We start from the raw sequence: 18,790 nt of genomic DNA on the forward strand, positions 1-18,790 counted from the left end.
TATAGCAAATACAAAATGAAACAATTGCAAACATTGGATTGCAAATTTGCATATATATAGTTTCACATTAGTACAGTATATTCAGAAAAAACAGTCTATAAACAAATAATACTAAACAAAAAGAACCAAGCTATTGTCTACATGCAGCCGCGACAGCGGCAAATTCTTACAATTAACTTATTTTCATATACACATGGCATGCCGCATTCACATACTCATCATACAATCCTTGGACTCTCTCATTCCTGACGATTGTATTAGCATTAAACAGTCTGTAGAGTGATTATGTGTGATGTATGAGATTTTAAACAAAATAAATCTTCCAGTTGTTTTACACAAATACTTGGTTTTTAGCTGAATATCACGAATTCGATTTCAATGAATTTGTTGAAGATCGTTTTTCGGAATAACTCACATGTTATTGTAACGACGCAAATGACAGAGGAGACTCAAGAAGAAGTCCCCTTTCCCATTTATGATTATGGAACCTTCAAATGGCCGGAATTGGCAACCTCATACAATTTGAATATCATTTTTTTTCTTTTTATAATATTTTAAAATTTTTAAATTTTGAAAAATTGAGAGGGGACAGGACGGCTGGCTTTTTGAATCCCCCCACTGTCAGTGGCGGATCTACATTTTGGGCCATCCCATAAAATTTTACCCTCCATGAGCCTCACAAGACACTGACCGAAGCTCTTAGGAACGCTTGGTTTGAAAACCACGTCAGACTCCGGGGTACTACTGTCCGAAATGGTTTTGTAACTTTAAAATATAAAAATTGCTGCCGAAAATTAGCTTCTATTGTGTTCAGTGGGTGGTACCACCCAGACCAAAAACAAGCGCGCCCCCACTGAAAATTACTAAGCAAATGCTTATCGTCAAGAAGCGCCACTCGCCTAATTAACGTTCGCAGAAAACACCTAACTCAACCCCACCCTGGAAGCACAGTCTCCTCCCAAAATACAATTTAGTTGTCTTCTATAAGAGTTAATAATATAATGAAAAGTAGTTTTGTATAATAATTTAATGGACACCAGTTTGTCCGTGTTAAAATACAGTATGTAACTTTAGTATTGATTACAGTATTCATGTTTAAATATTTATCTTAGAGAAATATAAATGTTTATGGACTTAGGCTTTTATTTACCGGGGTGAAGTCCTAAGAATTACATTTTGATGTTTTTTTTTTTAAATTTTATTAATTTAGAATATATAGTTTAACATTGCCAAATTAACGTAGTCGTACAGATAGTGTAGTGGTTAGTGCTGTAGAACTTCATGTTACGGTTATCGAGTTCAATTCTCTAGAGAACGAGCGTGTTTCTTTTTTTTTAAATAACTCTTAAAAAATTAAGCATAAGTATGCTTAAAAACTTACTAATCAACATGTACCAAAGAGAGTTCAATGTTCAGAGGCATGCGTTTCAAAGTTCTAGACACAGGTTCTAGACACGGACAGGGCACGCCATACGCGATGGCATTCGGACAGGGCACGCCATACGGCATGGCAATCGGACAGGGCACGGTTATAAATCTAGACCCTATAGCGGGTTAGTTAAGTTAAGTAGAGGTTTAAGTTAAGTAGAGGTTTAAGTTAAGTAGAGGTTTAAGTTAGGTAGAGGTTTAAAGGTAAAAGTAGTTAAGTTCGACGTAGGACGGTAAGAGGCGCGCGCGGGCAGACACGCGAGGGGACGACACGACGGCGGCGCGATTTTTTTAAATTTTTTATTTTTATTTTTATTTTTTTTATTATTATTTAAATTGTAAACATTTTTTTTAAATTAAAAATGTATATTGGTAATTAATTAAGGAACATTGCTGACATAACCAACCAACAACGTTCACAGCGTCAAAATGTTGTAAACTTTGTTGTTATTATATTTGTCTGCTGGTACCCGTTTCTAATTAAAAGAACTCCCTCCCTAATTAAAGAAGCAAAATAACAATATTCATCTATTTTAAAGCATGGGTAGTGCCAGCGGTGCCTGGGGGAGCCATGGAAGGGCCCCCGAATTTTTAAAAATATTTTTTTTCAATTTCCATTTATTTGCGTCGGCGGGTACGCTAAATTATTGTACTTGCACCGATAACGATAACGATACGAAACTAGAAAATGATTGTTCTTATAGAAAATAATAGAAATAAGAGAAGTTTTACATTAGGACGATTCGATAACGATTTAAAATTGCTGCCTAAAATTAGCTTTTATTTTTGGTTCAGTGGCGTATAGGTGGTACCACCCAGATAAAAAAACGAGCGCGCCCCCACTGGAAATTTGCTAAGCAAAATGCTTATCGTCAAGCAGCGCCACTTGCCTATTTAACTAACGTTAGCAGAAAAAATTGGTTCGAATTAACACCATACTACCTCAACCCCAGTTAATGTAATGAAAAGGAGTTTTGTATAATAATTTGATATTGTTTAAATATTTATCTTAGATAAATATAAATGTTTATGAACTTAGCTTTTTATTTACCGGGGTCAAGTCCTAAGAATTATATTTTTGGTAATGTTTTTTTCGTTTATTGATTTAGGGTATATAGTTTAACATTGCCAAATTCAGAAGTTTTTTAAGTTCACTCGTACATGGTGTAATGGTTAGCGCTGTGAAACTTAATGTTAGACTTACCGGGTTCAACTCTCTAGAGAACAAGCGTGTTTCGTTTTTTTTTTTTTTAATACTTCTTGAAAAATAAGTATGCTTAAAAACTTCAAATCAATTCAAATGACGTCATAGTCATTGAAAAATGGTTATTGTATCGTTTTCCCATGATTATGATGTCAATTTAGTGTCTCTTATTTCTTTTATTTTTGATATGAACAATTGCTTTTTAGCTTATTATCGTTATTGTTATCGTTGCAAGTATAAACAGTCAAAATAAAATTTGTTATATGAATACTTAATATGAATACATTTTATATAAATTATTTTTGTATTAAGTGTAAAGGATTATAGTTAAAGATTGCCAAATTTAACACGTTCTTGAAGTTCACTCGTACAGTAGCGCAATGGTTAGCGATGTAGTTAACGTGTTCTACTCTCTAGAGAACAAACGTCTTTTTCTTTTTATTTTGAAAAAAAAGTACGCTATCCATATTACACAGTATTATTCGTGTGAAACTGTGATTTTTCGTTGGCGGCGCTATCATCAAAACAAAACAATAAACAAAACCACATGTGCGGGAGGAAAGGCAGAAGCGTGCAATACATCACAATATAATGTAAGTTCCGTATTTTGTAAAGCGATAATACTGTGCCTCTAAATACTCACTGTACAATGTATATATATTTGCAAGGTTTTATAATTTTAGTAGTAGGACTATTGATAACGGCGCAAGTAAGTGTAACTAGGCCTAGGCGTCGAGTATACTTCCTTGCGACGTCTTATGGGCTGTTTGCTGCAGTGAGCGTACTTTCTAGTGTTTGTTGGGCTTCTAACCCCTGACGCCTAGTGAAATTGGAAATTTCTTACCATTGAAACTGTTCAGGGATGTTTTAGATGTTGATGGCCAACAGAAAACTGGTCCTATTCTACAGAGGAGAGGGGTGGGTTTTTAGGGTGTGGAACATACTTTAATAGGCCTTTTTCACGAATCGGTAGACATCATGAAGTGATGACAAACATTACGAATCAGCGCGGTGCGTAACCAACAGAAATATGATAAGCTTTTGGGCTGATTTTCTGACATCATGTTATTTAAAAAATCATAACTCCATAACGGGGCGTCGTATCCAAAAATGTTTTCCAGCGAAATGTTCTTAAAAGACTAGTCTACACCACTATATGTTTGAAAAAAAATGGAATAATTTTTTGGACCTCTAAAATCAAGATTGAAAAATAAAAGCCTATCTCAGTAGTGTATTAAAATAGGATATGCATTACAGTGCTGTAGTACTAGTAATACTCTGAACTAGCATTGTTTTAGTTACCATATGAGAGTTTCCTGTGTTAAAACATGATTTACTATACTATACCTCTTTATATGGTCTTTTAAGAACATTTTCCTGGAAAATTTTTTTGGATACGACACCCCGTTATGGAGTTATGATTTTTTAAATAACATGATGTCAGAAAATCAGCCCAAAAGCTTATCTTATTTCTGTTGGTTATGCACCGCTGATTCGCAATGTTTGTCATCACTTCAAAATGTCTACCGATTCGTGAAAAAGGCCTATTATAATAATAAAAATCAATCAATAAAAAATGACAATCATGATTGTCAACATATGATAATGTTGACAATCATAATATGATTGTCAACATATGTTGACAATCATATTATGATTGTCATTGTCTCTCCAGTGCTGCCCTGCCCTAGATATTTATTTCTACAGTAGTGTATTTGGTAGCTTCTGATTTCAAACATTTCATTAAAAAAAAAATATTATCATTTCAAAACATACAGTATTTACAATTTGTTTGTTTGTTGTTTATTTAAGAAATGGACAAAACAAAAAATTTGTATGGCAAAGTAAATGAAACATGCAAACCAATTGCGCTGCGTTTTTTCCTTCTGTACTGGTCTTCGAACCAGTATAGGACCAAGCCACGCCTAATCGTTTTTTTTTTCTGCACTTGTCATCTAACCTTTCCTTAAGTTGTCAGCCACGCTCAATCATGCTTTTTTTTTTGCACTTCATCTAACCATTCCTTAGGTTGTGAGCCGCGCTCAATCACGCTTTTTTTTTATCTTCGAAGCAATTCAGTATTAATTATTATAGTGAATAGGTCAGGGGTGGCACCAGCGGAGGATTTGCCCGACCAGGAGGCCGATTTGCCTGATGGGGGGTGGGTGGGCGATTTCCCCAACGAAAGCAAAGTTGGCTTGGTCGAGCTTCGATTTAAAGGTTTCGAAGTGGTCAGGGGGGTGAAACCCAAGAAAATTTTGACAATTTAGGGGTTTCAAAGCCTTATTTAATCAATTTTAGAGTTTACTAATAATTATGTAGAAAATACATATAATTCCCCCCCCCCCCCCCCCCACGGGCTATGAGATATAGCCCCTCCCCCGTCAGGCTCCCCATTTGGAGAAGCTTGGAGAGAATTGTCAGTGACGCTATTCTCAGACATGTTTTTTTTTTCTGCACTGGTCATTGAAACATGCGCTTAATCATCCTTTTTTTTCTGCACTGGTCAAAGATGTGAGCCATGCTCAATCCTGATTTTTTTTCTGCACTGATCATTGAACCATTCCTTACATTGTTAACCGCACTCAATCATACTTTTTTTTTCTGCACTGGACATCAAGCTATTTCTTAACTTGTGAGCTGCGCTCAATCATGCTTTTTTTCTATTGGGCATCCACATGGTACTTTGAACACGCTGTTTTTTTCTCCCCCTGGCCTGAGTTACAAACTCAATTGTACTGTACTTTTTTTTTCTGCACTGGTCATCTTTTAGTTTTGAGCCATGCTCAATTGTTTTTTTATTTTGCATTGGTTTTTGAACCATTCCTTAAGTTGTGAGCCGCTCAATCACATTTTTTTTGCACTTGCCATTGAACCATATTGTGAGCCAAGCTCAATCATGTTTTATTTTTCTGCACTTGTCAATGAACCATGCCAAGTTGTGAAGTGTGTTCAATCGAATTTTTTTTTCTGCACTGTCATTGAACCATTCATTTTGTGAACCGTGCTTGATAGCATTTTTTTTTCTACACTCATTGAACCATTCGTTAAGTGGTGAACCGCACTTAATAGCATTTTTTTTTTCTACACTGGTCATGGAACCATTTGTTAAGTTGTGAACCGCTCTTAATCATTTTTTTTTTTTATGCACTGGACATCAAACTAGTTCTTAAGTTGTGAGCCGAGCTGAATCATGCTTTTTTTATATTGGGCTTCCACATGGTATTTGAAGAATCGTGCTGTTTTTGTTTTTTCCATTGGGGTCCCAAATGGACCCCAAAATCAGTAATTAATTACAGTGAGTAGTCAGGCTCCACTCCCCCCTCCTCGTGGAAGTTTGGAAAGATTCCTCGCTCCTAATACATTTAATTGTATTTTGCTGCACAAAGTGGAAAGGAGTGTTTTTTTGTGGAAATTAAGGGTGGTGGGGAGCGTGCGCTCATATAGAAGAGTGTTCATATACAGTGTTCATATAGAGCTGTCTCTTATACACATCTAGATGTGTATAAGAGACAGCCATTGACCATTGACCATGCTCAATCTTTTTTTTTCCACTGGTCCACACATTTTTTGGATTTTCTCACACAAAAATTTTTTTGTTTTTGGCCTTATTTCTGGTGCTGTGGTTTTTATCCATTGTTACTTGCTCTTTATTCTTGTTTTTATGTTTGTGTTGTGAATTTCTTGAATTTTGCCATATTCTGTTTTTTTTTAAAGGCAATAATTGTAATACATTCATATATGTTAATATTTATATCTTAAGCACCAAAATATATTTTTTTAATATCTTGCCTGCTTACGTACTGTAACCATTGACTTTCTTATTGGCCCATTGACCATTGACCATGCTCAATCTTTTTTTTTCCACTGGTCCACACATTTTTTGGATTTTCTCACACAAAAATTTTTTTGTTTTTGGCCTTATTTCTGGTGCTGTGCTTTTTATCCATTGTTACTTGCTCTTTAACGTCTTGTTTTTATGTTTGTGTTGTGAATTTCTTGAATTTTGCCTTCCACTGTAAACTGGTGTCATAATTAACTACTGAATATTCATAATTACTATGTAGTGAGATGTGTATAAGAGACAAGTTGTGAAGTGTGTTCAATCGGATTTTTTTTTCTGCACTGTCATTGAACCATTCGTTTTTGTGAACCGCGCTTGATAACATTTTATTTTCTACACTCATTGAGCCATTCGTTAAGTGGTGAACCGCACTTAATAGCATTTTTTTTTTCTACACTGGTCATGGAACCATTTGTTAAGTTGTGAACCGCTCTTAATCATTCTTTTTTTTTATGCACTGGACATCAAACTAGTTCTTAAGTTGTGAGCCGAGCTGAATCATGCTTTTTTTATATTGGGCTTCCACATGGTATTTGAAGAATCGTGCTGTTTTTGTTTTTTCCATTGGGGTCCCAAATGGTACCCCAAAATCAGTAATTAATTACAGTGAGTAGTCAGGCTCCACTCCCCCCTCCTCGTGGAAGTTTGGAAAGATTCCTCGCTCCTAACACATTTAATTGTATTTTGCTGCACAAAGTGGAAAGGAGTGTTTTTTGTGGAAATTAAGGGTGGTGGGGAGTAAAGAGTGTTCGTAAAGAGTGTTCATATACAGTGTTCATATAGAGTGTTCATATAGAGCGTTCATATAGAGTTTTCATATAGAGTATTTCGTAAGTGAATTTGAACAGAATAAAGAATAAAATGACATTGTCAACCGATGAAGCTTATAATAACCTTATAAATGCTTTCTGTCCTTGCAGGTATTTATTAACTTGGTTGACGTAAAACCTTGGTGCTACTGGAATTCTCTTTTTCTTTTCATTATTGCAGTGTTTTTTCAAGGTATGTAATTTATTCATAGTTATTAATCTAAAATAATAATACTTGTTATTTAATATTGTTCTTTAAATTTAGATTATTAAAGCCATATTATAATTATTCAAGGTCTTTATTCATGCATTCAAAAAAATATGTAGAAATGCAAACAGACAGCAAAAAGGCTGACATATATGAATGTATTACAATTATTGCTTTTAAAAAAACAGAATACGGCAAAATTCAAGAAATTCACAACACAAACATAAAAACAAGACGTAAAAGAGCAAGTAACAATGGATAAAAAGCACAGCACCAGAGATAAGGCCAAAAAAACCCCCAAATTTTTGTGTTGGCCACGTTTTGAGAAAATCCAAAAAATGTGTAGGTCGGTAGGAAAACTTTTTTTTTTTTAACAACCAAATATGTGTTTATGCCTTAAAAGTAGGAAATACACAAATAATGCAACATTTCGATTCGAATCGCATACCATCCAGCAAAATAGGGTAGCCTTTGCCCCCTAACCTCTCCAAGGCTATTCCAGCCTTATTTGCTCATAAAATAATATTGTTTATTGTCAAAAAAAACAAAAACTAAAATGCTGACACTTAATTTCTTAAAATTTGGGTCGGCCGGGCGTGCCAACACAATAAAAAGAAATAATGGAAGAAATGAAAAGGGCATATAAAATACACATTTATTAAAAATTGAATAAAAGTTTGAAAAAAACAATTTACATAAACACAGGAAAACCAGTAAAAAATATCAAGCTAGGGGGACTGTGAGTCAGCCAAACGCAAGAGTTAGCACATGAGCCAGTAAGAAAGTCCATGGTTACAGTACTTAAGCAGGCAAGATATTAAAAAAATATATTTTGGTGCTTAAGATATAAATATTAACATATATGAATGTATTACAATTATTGCCTTTAAAAAAAAACAGAATATGGCAAAATTCAAGAAATTCACAACACAAACATAAAAACAAGAATAAAGAGCAAGTAACAATGGATAAAAACCACAGCACCAGAAATAAGGCCAAAAACAAAAAAATTTTTGTGTGAGAAAATCCAAAAAATGTGTGGACCAGTGGAAAAAAAAAGATTGAGCATGGTCAATGGTCAATGGGCCAATAAGAAAGTCAATGGTTACAGTACGTAAGCAGGCAAGATATTAAAAAAATATTTTTGGAGCTTAAGATATTAATATGTTAATTTATATTTCATATTTATTTGCACTTGATTATAACAATATTTCTTAAATGTTCTTTTCCATGATAATACGGTAATCAGTATACTAAAACAATAAGGTTGTTCAACAAATATAAAAATTTAATTATAACTATCATATGAAATCGCAATAACAGTGTTAGTAAGACGTAAAAAAGTAACAGTGGATAAAAAGCACAGCACCAGAAATAAGGCCAAAAAAAAATTTTTTTTTTTTGTGTGAGAAAATCCAAAAAATATGTAATTCGGTAGGAAAATTTTTTTTTTTTTTTACAACCAAATATGTGGTTAGACCTAAAAAATACACAATTAATACAACAATTTTGGATTTGCATTGCATACCATCCAGCAAAATAGGCTTGCTTTGGCCTCCTAACTTCACCAAGGCTATTCCAGCCTTATTTACTCATAAAAAAAAACTAAAATGCTGGCACTTAATTTCGTAAAATTTGGGTCGGCTGGGCGTGGCCAACACAATAATTTTTTTTTGCCTAAAACCTATTAAAAGAAAAAATGGAAGGATTGAAAAGGGCATATAAAAATCACATTAATTAAAAATTGAATAAAAGTTTGGAAAAACAATTTACATAAACACAGGAAAAAAAATAAAAAAAATAGCAAGGCTAGGGGCACTATGAACCAGCCAAACACAAGAGTTAGCACATGGGCCAATAAGAAAGTCAACGGTTACAGTACGTAAGGAGGCAAGATATTAAAAAAAATATTTTTGGTGCTTAAGATATTAATATGCTAGTTTATATTTCATATTTATTTGCACTTAATTATAACAATAATCCTTAAATGTTCTTTTCCATGCTAAAGTTAGTTGATAATACGGTAATCAGTATACTAAAACAATAAGGTTGTTCAACAAATCTAAAAATTTTCAGTATAAATATATATATAAAAGATTGCTATTATTTTTGTAGTGTGTTTAATATTTAAAATTGTAATATATGACTATTTTTGTTTCTTCTTTTGATAATATTTTCACTATTTCCAAAAAAGGAAAGTTTAACAATTCCTGCCCATAAGGCGAGACCTTTTTTGTACCTTGTTTAGCGATATGAGGTGTAATAATATGTTAAATAATTTTGTGACTTTTTTCACTCGATGACCCTTTTAAGGTCATTACCTCTCGGTAATTCAAGTTTTGACTAAGATTTTTTTAATCAATTTTTCAAATGTGAAAATACTGAATGTTATAGCTCATCTCTCTTATTTTGATCCAATGAGATAGGGTTATGCTGTTGGGCTTGACAAATTTTTAACATTTTAAAAATAAAATCCATAAATAAAACTGTTTATTGTTTCTTTTTTAGTGATTTTATTTGTTATTACATTGTTTAGCACTGAAAACCACATATTCTGCTGTTTTACAGAGGTTTGCTTTGTAAACAGCAGCTCTAGTGTTTTTTTTTTATTTTTGTGTCTTAAGTAGTGTAAGGTTTACCATTTAGAATTAATTAGTTTCATTCAGATCCGCTGTGGTACAATGGTTAGTGAGGTTGGTTACAGACCTGAAGGTTGCTGGTTCAAATCTGTGGGAGGTTTTTTTTTTTTTTAAATTTGGAAAAAAAAAGCAAAAAAATTGGGAGAAAAAAAAAACGTAAAATTTTTTTTTGCGCGTCACCTTCTTTGTCCCTGTCCGAGTCCGCCTCCCTGTCCGAGTGTGCCTCCCTGTCCGAGTTTGCCTCCCTCTCCGAGTTTCCCTCCCTCTCCGAGTTCGCCTCCCTGTCCGAGTTCGCCTCCCTGTCCGAGAGTTCCGCCCTGTCCGAGCTGAGACTTGAACCTATGTACCAAGTTTAGGAAGCAGTGCGTCTACCTCCAAGCCAACAGTCTCGCTGAAAGAATGTGTTAATTTCTAAGTGTTAAACCGCACTTAATATTTATTTTTTAAAAAAAATTGTTCTTGAGCCTTGAACCAGGTATCCTCAATGCTATACCCATAGCACTGACCACTTAGCTAACCTAGTGTCTCAGAGAGTGCATGTTAATTTGTGAATGTTAAGCTATACACGCCTAAAATTATTTAAAAAAAAAAAAATAAAGTGTTTTAGAGACTTGAACCTGGTATCTACAACTTAAGAGCTGCAGCACTAACCATTAAGCTAACCAAGTGGATCTGTGATACCATGTTTTTTTGTGAATTTTAAACGACATCTTCGCTCTCTAATGAATATTTACGTAAACTATTTATATATCGCCCTCTATCTATCTGGCGTCATAATTAACTACTGAATATTCATGATTACTGCAGTTATTTGTGTAGCGCCCTCAATTTTATCATCACTATCACTATTTTGTTAATTAACATTTATATTATTTAACCTAGAAACTGGTTGTGCTTGTGATTGTCTTAAGGCTGAATAAATTCCACTGTAAACTGGTGTCATAATTAACTACTGAATATTCATAATTACTATGTAGTGCTTCGTATCTGCAAAGAAAGGCACTATAAATAACCAAATATATAGCGCCCTCAATTGTTTACTAATTTCCACTGTAAAATGATGTTATAATTTAATAATGAATATTTATAATTATTAAATTAAATGATAAATATACAGTACATTGCAACGTCATATTATCATCAGTCATCAGGCATAACTACTGAATATTCATATTATTTGCTATGTAGCGCCCTCAATGTTACCACTGTTTGTTTGAATTTAGAAATTAATTAAATGATCAAACCAATTGTGCAGGTTAATTGTGACTATCTTATTGCTGATTAATTTCTACTGTAAACTGGTGTCATAATTAACTACTGAATATTCATAATTACTATGTAGCGCTTCGTATCTGCAAAGAAAGGCGCTATAAATAACCAAATATATAGCGCCCTCAATTGCTTATTATTTTTCACCGATTTCCACTGTAACATGGGTGTCATAATTTAATAATGAATATTTATAATTACTATGTAGCGCCCTCAATTTTACTTTACCACTATTTTGTTTAAATTTAGAAAATAATTAAACCAGTTTTGCAGTTACTGTTAATTTGTCTTATTGCTGATTTATGTCCACTGTAAACTGGTGTCGTTTATTTATATTTACTATGCAAATATTCATTTTACTATGTATCCATACTTTGTTTGAATTTATGTACTTGTACTTGTATTTTAATGAATAATTTATGTGTGTAACTCAGGAAAACAAATTCCATGTATTTTTCAATATGATTGATCATTAAATCTAAATCTGAATCTGGTATAGTATACAAATATATAAAAAATCATGCATGTTATTGTTGATAATAATTTTCACTGTAACTTTGTGAAACTATTCATATTTACTATGTAGCGCCCTCTATTTCTAATTAACTAATAAATATTCATATTTACTATGTACTGCCCTCAATTTTATCCATACTTTGTTTGAATTTATGTATTTGTACGTGTATTTTAATGAATAATTTATGTGTGTAACTCAGGAAAACAAATTCCATGTATTTTTTAATATGATTGATCATTAAATCTAAATCTGAATCTGGTATAGTGTACAAATATATAAAAGATCGTGCATGTTATTGTTGATAATAATTTTCACTGTAACTTTGTGAAAATATTCATATTTACTATGTAGTGCCCTCAATTGCATCTCTACTTTGTTTGCTTTTCAACGCCTTGGCAATTGCTGGATTTCTCCTATAGCTGAGTGAAGTTCACTGTTAAATATCAGTGTTTTTACGTTAGTTTGTGAATGTTTAACTATACATGTTTAATTTATTTAATTTTTAAAAAAAAAGAAGTTTTTTAGAGACCTGAACCTGGTATCTACAGCTCTAAAGCTGTAGCACTAACCACTGAGCTAATCAAGTGAATCTGAGATACCATGTTTTTTTGTGAATGTTAAACTATATCTTCACTCTCTAATGAATATTCTTGAAAGCAATTTATTTATTGGCAGGTGTTTGTATTCCGCCCTCTATCTATCTCTGGTGTCATAATGAACTACTGAATATTCATGTTTACTGCAGTTATGTATTACTACTATTACTACTTCATTTATTTATAATGTAACTAAGAAAGTTATGCATGTTATTGTGATTGTCTCATTGCTGATTAATTTCCACTGTAAATTGGTGTCTTAGATAACTACTGAATATTCATATTGTAATCCCTAAAAAGTTTTGTAATTACAAAATATGAATAAAAACAAGAAATGTTGAGTCACATGGCCATTTTTGAAGTTGATCTGTATCTTAGAATCTAGAGACGACAACGATAACTCAACATTCTCGAATACGCAGATGACTTCTACCATCGTCGTGCTATTGAGAGCTCCCTACTCTATTACAACATTTGTAATTCTGAAACACTCGGCTGATTAATCCAATTGAATAATATATCTTTTTGTATGGGCGCCGGTTAGAGCTCTAGAAATACTAATCTAATCAGATTGATTAATAGATCTGTTAGGGCCAATATACTCTACTGCCTCTATTATACTGCCCTCATTGGAGCTTTCGAGGTTACGAGAACTTGCTTCATACAAAGAAGCATCTGAAAATATTCTGAAATTGTGTGCATGTACTTTTAAAATATTGCACTTAAGATATTGTTACATTAGTAGAAACGAGGAAATTATATTGAGTAAGGGTGACTTCTTGTAATATTTTGTTTTGCTCCAGATGTAAGTATTTTAATAATATTAGGAATAATTAAGAATTAAATAATAATTATTGTATTTTTCTTTCATTCTCTGTTAAATTGGAAGGCAGCATCATGTTCCTTTTCTATCATATTTTTCTGCACTATCTACATGCAAGGCGTATATAGGCGAGCCAGGGCGAGTCCATTATTTTTCTTTTATGCTCGAGAGGTAAGTTCCATAGGAAACTTAGGCATTTATCGGTTTATCCAGGTAAGTATTCACGAAATAGACTAGAAGGCAGCATCATGTTCTTTTTTGATTTTCTTAAAAGTAAAAAAAAGATAAACAAGAAGTGATATTTTGCACTTATAAATGTTTATTTCAAACCACGTAGCAAGTACTAATTATTAAATCTATGTTTTCATAAAGTATATATACAGTATTGTATTTAGATACGATTTACACTCAGTAGTGTCAAGAATAAATAGGAAGATTTTGTAAATATTACAATATGAAAGTGGTTTACAGATAATTATTGAAATAGGGCATCTGCTGTATATTGTGTCAATTCATTGATATAGTCTAAAATAACTAGGATAAACACAAACTTACAAAAATGACAAACCGTATGTATAATTTGGGTACATTAAAATAGAACAGCTTTCTATCTGAATGAATAGCTGTAAACATAAAATTATGATTGTTTCAGTAAAAACAGCAGCAAATGATTATTGATGTATTTTGTAATTTTTTACAATTAATTACCAACACAGAAGTCTTGGTAACTATTATAAAATAACAAGGGTATGCATATGTTGGTAACCAAGGAAACCAAACAGCTTACTGTACTAGTATTAATAACTAGTTGTTATTATGAACAGCAAAATAAGGAGAGATTCTTTCAAATCTTCTTTCAAATCATGTACAACACTAAATTTTGCCCAGCCTTACCTGGACATTTCTTTGCATTTTTAATGAGATCAGTAAAATAGCATTTATATTCTGACAATGTATTTATGCAAATTACTTAAATGTAATGCTATGTCTGTTATTCTATTATACATCTCAGATGTCTATCCAAACCTTATCACTATTTATTTCAAATATAAAATTTCAACATTAAGTACTGTACTAATAGCTTTTTTGAGCCTATAATTACTTAAACAAAAACATATATTATCAGTGATATTATCAGTGTCTATTTTCTGTATTAAATTATAATAATGAAATTTTAACTACTGTGCAAGCTCTAAAACGAATCACGAATAAGATAAGCCACGTTGAATTTGAAATGAAGGCTGCAAAGATACAAATAATATACAGTATATTATAGATGCAGATTTATTTGAACATAATATGAATAATACGAATAAAATATATATTTATTGATCAACATATTAGGCATGTAAAAATATGCATGGATCCACATTTTAGTATGAATAATTAAATAATTACCTTTTAATAATAATTTTCATTTAATTGTCGCTATTTACGTGTCAATTGTTGTAGACCTGCAAAATATAATTAATACTTTTGTAATTATCTAAAAAAAAAAATCAGGATATTTGGTGTATTGTAAACATGGTACATTCTCACTTAATGCATACATTAATTAAGTTGAGGGTTCGGGTATGATTGTCACTAGAACCATAGTGGAATAATTTTTCAGCTAAGTCCAATTTAGACAGCTTCGTACGATTTAGTGTGACACGGTTTATTGTCGGGCACCGTCTTAAAGGCAGTTTTCCACTAGCCGAGTATATTAGAGGAAATCAAAAATTTTTACCCAAATGCATGCACAAAACTCAAGATGAAAATTAAACTCTGCATGCATATAGCCGAAATTTTTCGATTTGCGCAAATAAATTTGTCTAGTGGAAACGACCTTTAGTTCGTCAGGAGAATATCAAGCATTCAAAAAAAGTTTTCGAAGTAGGGGCCTAGACTAGGCAAGCTTGGTAGAACTGCCAGTGGTAGGTATGTATGTAGTAGTACTAGGTAGACAGGCAGTTTAGCTTCGCAGCCTAGGCCTCTTCAATGAAAAAAAATCAACAAGCATTTCTATAAAAATGCTATCGAGTCGCCAACAAATTGTATGGAAGTCTTCGCGTCAGGGTTTAACTCACAGACCCTACGCGACAACAATCTCGTCTGGCTGCGTCGTACGGCGCTGTCTGAATTGGCCTTTAGAAGAGATGCATGGGTCATTTGGTCCATAGTGTAATAAATTACCATTCCTTGCCTGAGTGATAACATATTTAATACACAGAACATTCTAGAATAACATTTATTTGACCAAACACTGTAAACCACATTGGTAATAGAAACACAAGAGACCATGTGGAATCCAAGAGAAATGTTTAGAAGGTTCTAGATACTGAAGTTCTGTAGGAGCAAGCAGACTATTGGTTAATTATAATGTATATGTGACTAAAGAGGAACTTAGGAAATAATAGAATGCTCTGGAATTCTAGAATTCATGTATATAAGATGAAAGGTTTTTTTTTCTGGAGCACTTTTTTTGAAACTAATGTTAATTTGAATGTTATTGGTGTTGTTTTTGAGACCAGATTCTTGTTGGGAGTTTACATAAAATAAAAGTTTATTTGAGAGTTGTGTTACTACATTGTGCTCGGAAATACGTCAAGTAGGAAGCAGTAATCGAGTCCTGTTTCCGAATAAAATGTAAACATGTTGTTCAGTATACATTTTTATAAGGAGTGAATCAGAAAGAAAAGCAGTGGCTTGTTAATTCCTAATTATGAAGAGATGTTATTGTATGTGGTATAAATTGAAGAGGAACAACAACATCCAGTCAGAATGGACATTACCGGAATGTCAGTCAAACTTAACGGGAACGGGGCTTAGCGGAAAGGTCTATTATGAATTGGTATCAAACTGGTATAAGTAATAGTTACAAATAAGTGACAAAAACAACAATATAGCCACTGTAAAAAAAAAAAAACTTTAGAATTCTTACTGTTGATCCTTCACTCCCAGTGGCCACAAAGGGTCGCATAAACTCATCAGAATTCTATATGATAAGAGATTAAAAAGAAAAGATAATCACACCAGCTTTTATAATTACACTGAAGCCCTGTCCAAAATATCAGGTTTTTTTCTTTTATTATGATTATATTTTTTTTTTTTTCTTTTCATGAATATTTAGGCATGTCAAATGCTTTTGTCGAATAACATTTGATAATCTGGACAGTGTTATTTTTACCCTTGCCTCTCTGTCTATCATGTAACATGATTTCATATCACTATTGAATATTATCTTAAAACTGATGTAAAATTTGTTGTTTCAGGTTAAAATTAATGTCAAAATGTAGGCCTAATGACGTTATTAAATTATGGTTGGAATTATTATACTTACAGGTCTCCGAGCACGTCCCAGATTATAGGACATTTGGTCCATTATGCTATCATCTGAAATAATTGAATCAGCACTACTAATCTCGTTAAAGTAGCGGTTCCCAGAATGCAATGGATTTCGAGCTATCTTGTTGCCATATGGTTTGTTGGTGGATTTTATCGAGGCATCAAAATAACTGCGCCTTCTGTGATGTAATATACCGCAGGTCACAGCAGTCAATATTAAGAAGATTACAGACACCGATATGAAAACACCAACCACAATCAATATGGTTCTAGTATCTGATGAAAAAGAATAAAAATGAGTGACAGTTTCAATGATCATCCCCTAAAATACAATAGAGAGCAGCTTAGCTCAGTCAGCTAAACTGGTGGTAGCCACTGTGTGTTCGCTGAACCATGGATTCCCATCACTGCTGGAGAGCTAGATGCCAGTTTCAATAGTGCACCGTCTTTCAGATGAGCTGTTTAAGCTGTCGGTCATTGTGGCACATGTGCATGTTAAAGAATGCAGTACAGTGCAATGCAGTAGGGGATTGTCTCCCGGTGTACTGCCCAATCACCACCAGAAGGACCCCACTGGAAATTCTTCAGACTTCTGTGGGTTATCCTTCCTTGGTGTTTACACCGAATAAATCCATGCATCCATAGATTGTAAAAATGTTGAAGTTTTTTTACGTTTACTGTATAATGATGTTTTTATCTCAGTTGTTTGTATAAATAATATTGTAACGGTATATAAAAAAAAGCTGAACATTCAGTAGTACGAGGGGCCAGTAATATATGACTACTCACTAGTAGTAACGATTTTAAGTAAGGTTTGTATTCAGTCGTGTGAAAGCGACAAATATCTGTAGGGAAATGATATTCCTTTTAATATTAAGGGTATTTAGTACATTTCTGTTGTGTGAATTGTGTATTACTCATGATGTAAACAAGAAAATCAAAGATACTAACCAGACTCGGAAGGTGGTTTCTTTGTAAAATCTTCTGAAAAATAATATAATAATCATTACAGACAATTGAGCATTTGAATAATAAAAAGCAAAAATGATGCAGAGGTTATTAGAAGTTCATTACAGGATGTACAAAACACAATACTCATACAATATGCATAAATACTTTATGCTTAAGTACAAAGTCAAACAAAATATAAACAATATTAAAATTTGAGCTACTGTATATATTAAAACTGACCTGTCGTTTCAGAAATCGCTTCAGTTGTAACATCTGAAACAAAAATAATACAGTTTTAGATACCTAAACATTATACCTATCATTATGTATTAAGGCATGATTTAGTACATTTCTGTTGTGTGAATCGGGTATTACTCAAGATGTAAACAAGAAAATCAAAGATTCTAACCAGATTCGGAAGGTGGCTTCCTTGTAAAATCTCCTGAAAAATAATATAATAATCATTACAGGCAATTAAACATTTGAATAATAAAAAGCAAAAGTGTTGCAGAGGTTAAACGTAAATGTAAACAAATTTAAATTTGAGCTATATATTAAAACTGACCTGTCGTTTCAGAAATCGCTTCAGTTGTAACATCTGAAACAAAAATAATACAGTTTTAGATACCTAAACATTATACCTATCATTATGTATTAAGGTATGATTATCTAAACTAAGGTCAAGTAGACCCCTTGATCGCATAATTTGAAATTTTAAGAATGTACAACCACGAGATAGGGGGCACCCTATTTACGAACGCCTTTTACCTTCTTTTATTTCATCGTAGTACTTTTTTTGAAACATCATTGCAACGAAATCCCAAGAGTCGGACCTCTTGCAATTGTATACTCTTTGGTTTTAGTGTCTCTTGTGGTAATGATTATTTACAGGAAACATACGTAGTCAATCTGGCCTACTTCGATGCAAACCATGTCCCAGAGATGGTTTGCAGCATGCGTTATGCCACATTAGTGACGATTATCTAAACTAATTTCAAGTAGACCCCTTGATCGCATAATTTGTGTACCTACGTATAGGTAATTGTTTGCTAAAGTTAAAAGTGGTTTCAATTGCAGTGATTATAAGTCAAAGAATAAATACATGATACTTGAAAATGAATTAAAATTGTGCAGTTGCAAGGATGCATGACTGAGGTTAATCTAATCCTCATTCC

At 32.9% G+C, this 18,790-nt stretch overlaps 1 protein-coding gene and 1 long non-coding RNA gene across 2 annotated transcripts in view; one reads left to right on the forward strand and one right to left on the reverse strand.

The window, feature by feature from the left end:
* The first annotated feature begins 3,154 nt into the window (after positions 1–3,154).
* On the forward strand, positions 3,155–16,792 carry LOC117118082. Its single transcript, XR_004446999.1, has 3 exons — positions 3,155–3,225; positions 7,397–7,478; positions 16,662–16,792. It is a non-coding gene; the product is annotated as an uncharacterized LOC117118082 (long non-coding RNA).
* The window catches only part of LOC117118081, a 49,912-nt gene continuing 44,655 nt past the window's right edge, over positions 13,534–18,790 (reverse strand). Inside the window, exons 72-79 of the mRNA XM_033262577.1 lie at positions 18,181–18,213; positions 18,025–18,057; positions 17,856–17,888; positions 17,616–17,648; positions 16,660–16,940; positions 16,261–16,314; positions 14,736–14,791; positions 13,534–14,578 (exon numbers count right to left, since the gene is read on the reverse strand). Coding sequence (XP_033118468.1) covers positions 14,777–14,791; positions 16,261–16,314; positions 16,660–16,940; positions 17,616–17,648; positions 17,856–17,888; positions 18,025–18,057; positions 18,181–18,213 — 482 coding nt within the window. The 3' untranslated portion in view covers positions 13,534–14,578; positions 14,736–14,776. The remainder of the gene's footprint in view (positions 14,579–14,735; positions 14,792–16,260; positions 16,315–16,659; positions 16,941–17,615; positions 17,649–17,855; positions 17,889–18,024; positions 18,058–18,180; positions 18,214–18,790) is intronic.

The sequence above is a fragment of the Anneissia japonica genome, unplaced genomic scaffold (genome assembly GCF_011630105.1).
Source record: "Anneissia japonica isolate Jap-2015-1 unplaced genomic scaffold, ASM1163010v1 scaffold287634_len692169_cov176, whole genome shotgun sequence".
NCBI classification, from domain to species: Eukaryota; Metazoa; Echinodermata; class Crinoidea; order Comatulida; family Comatulidae; genus Anneissia; species Anneissia japonica.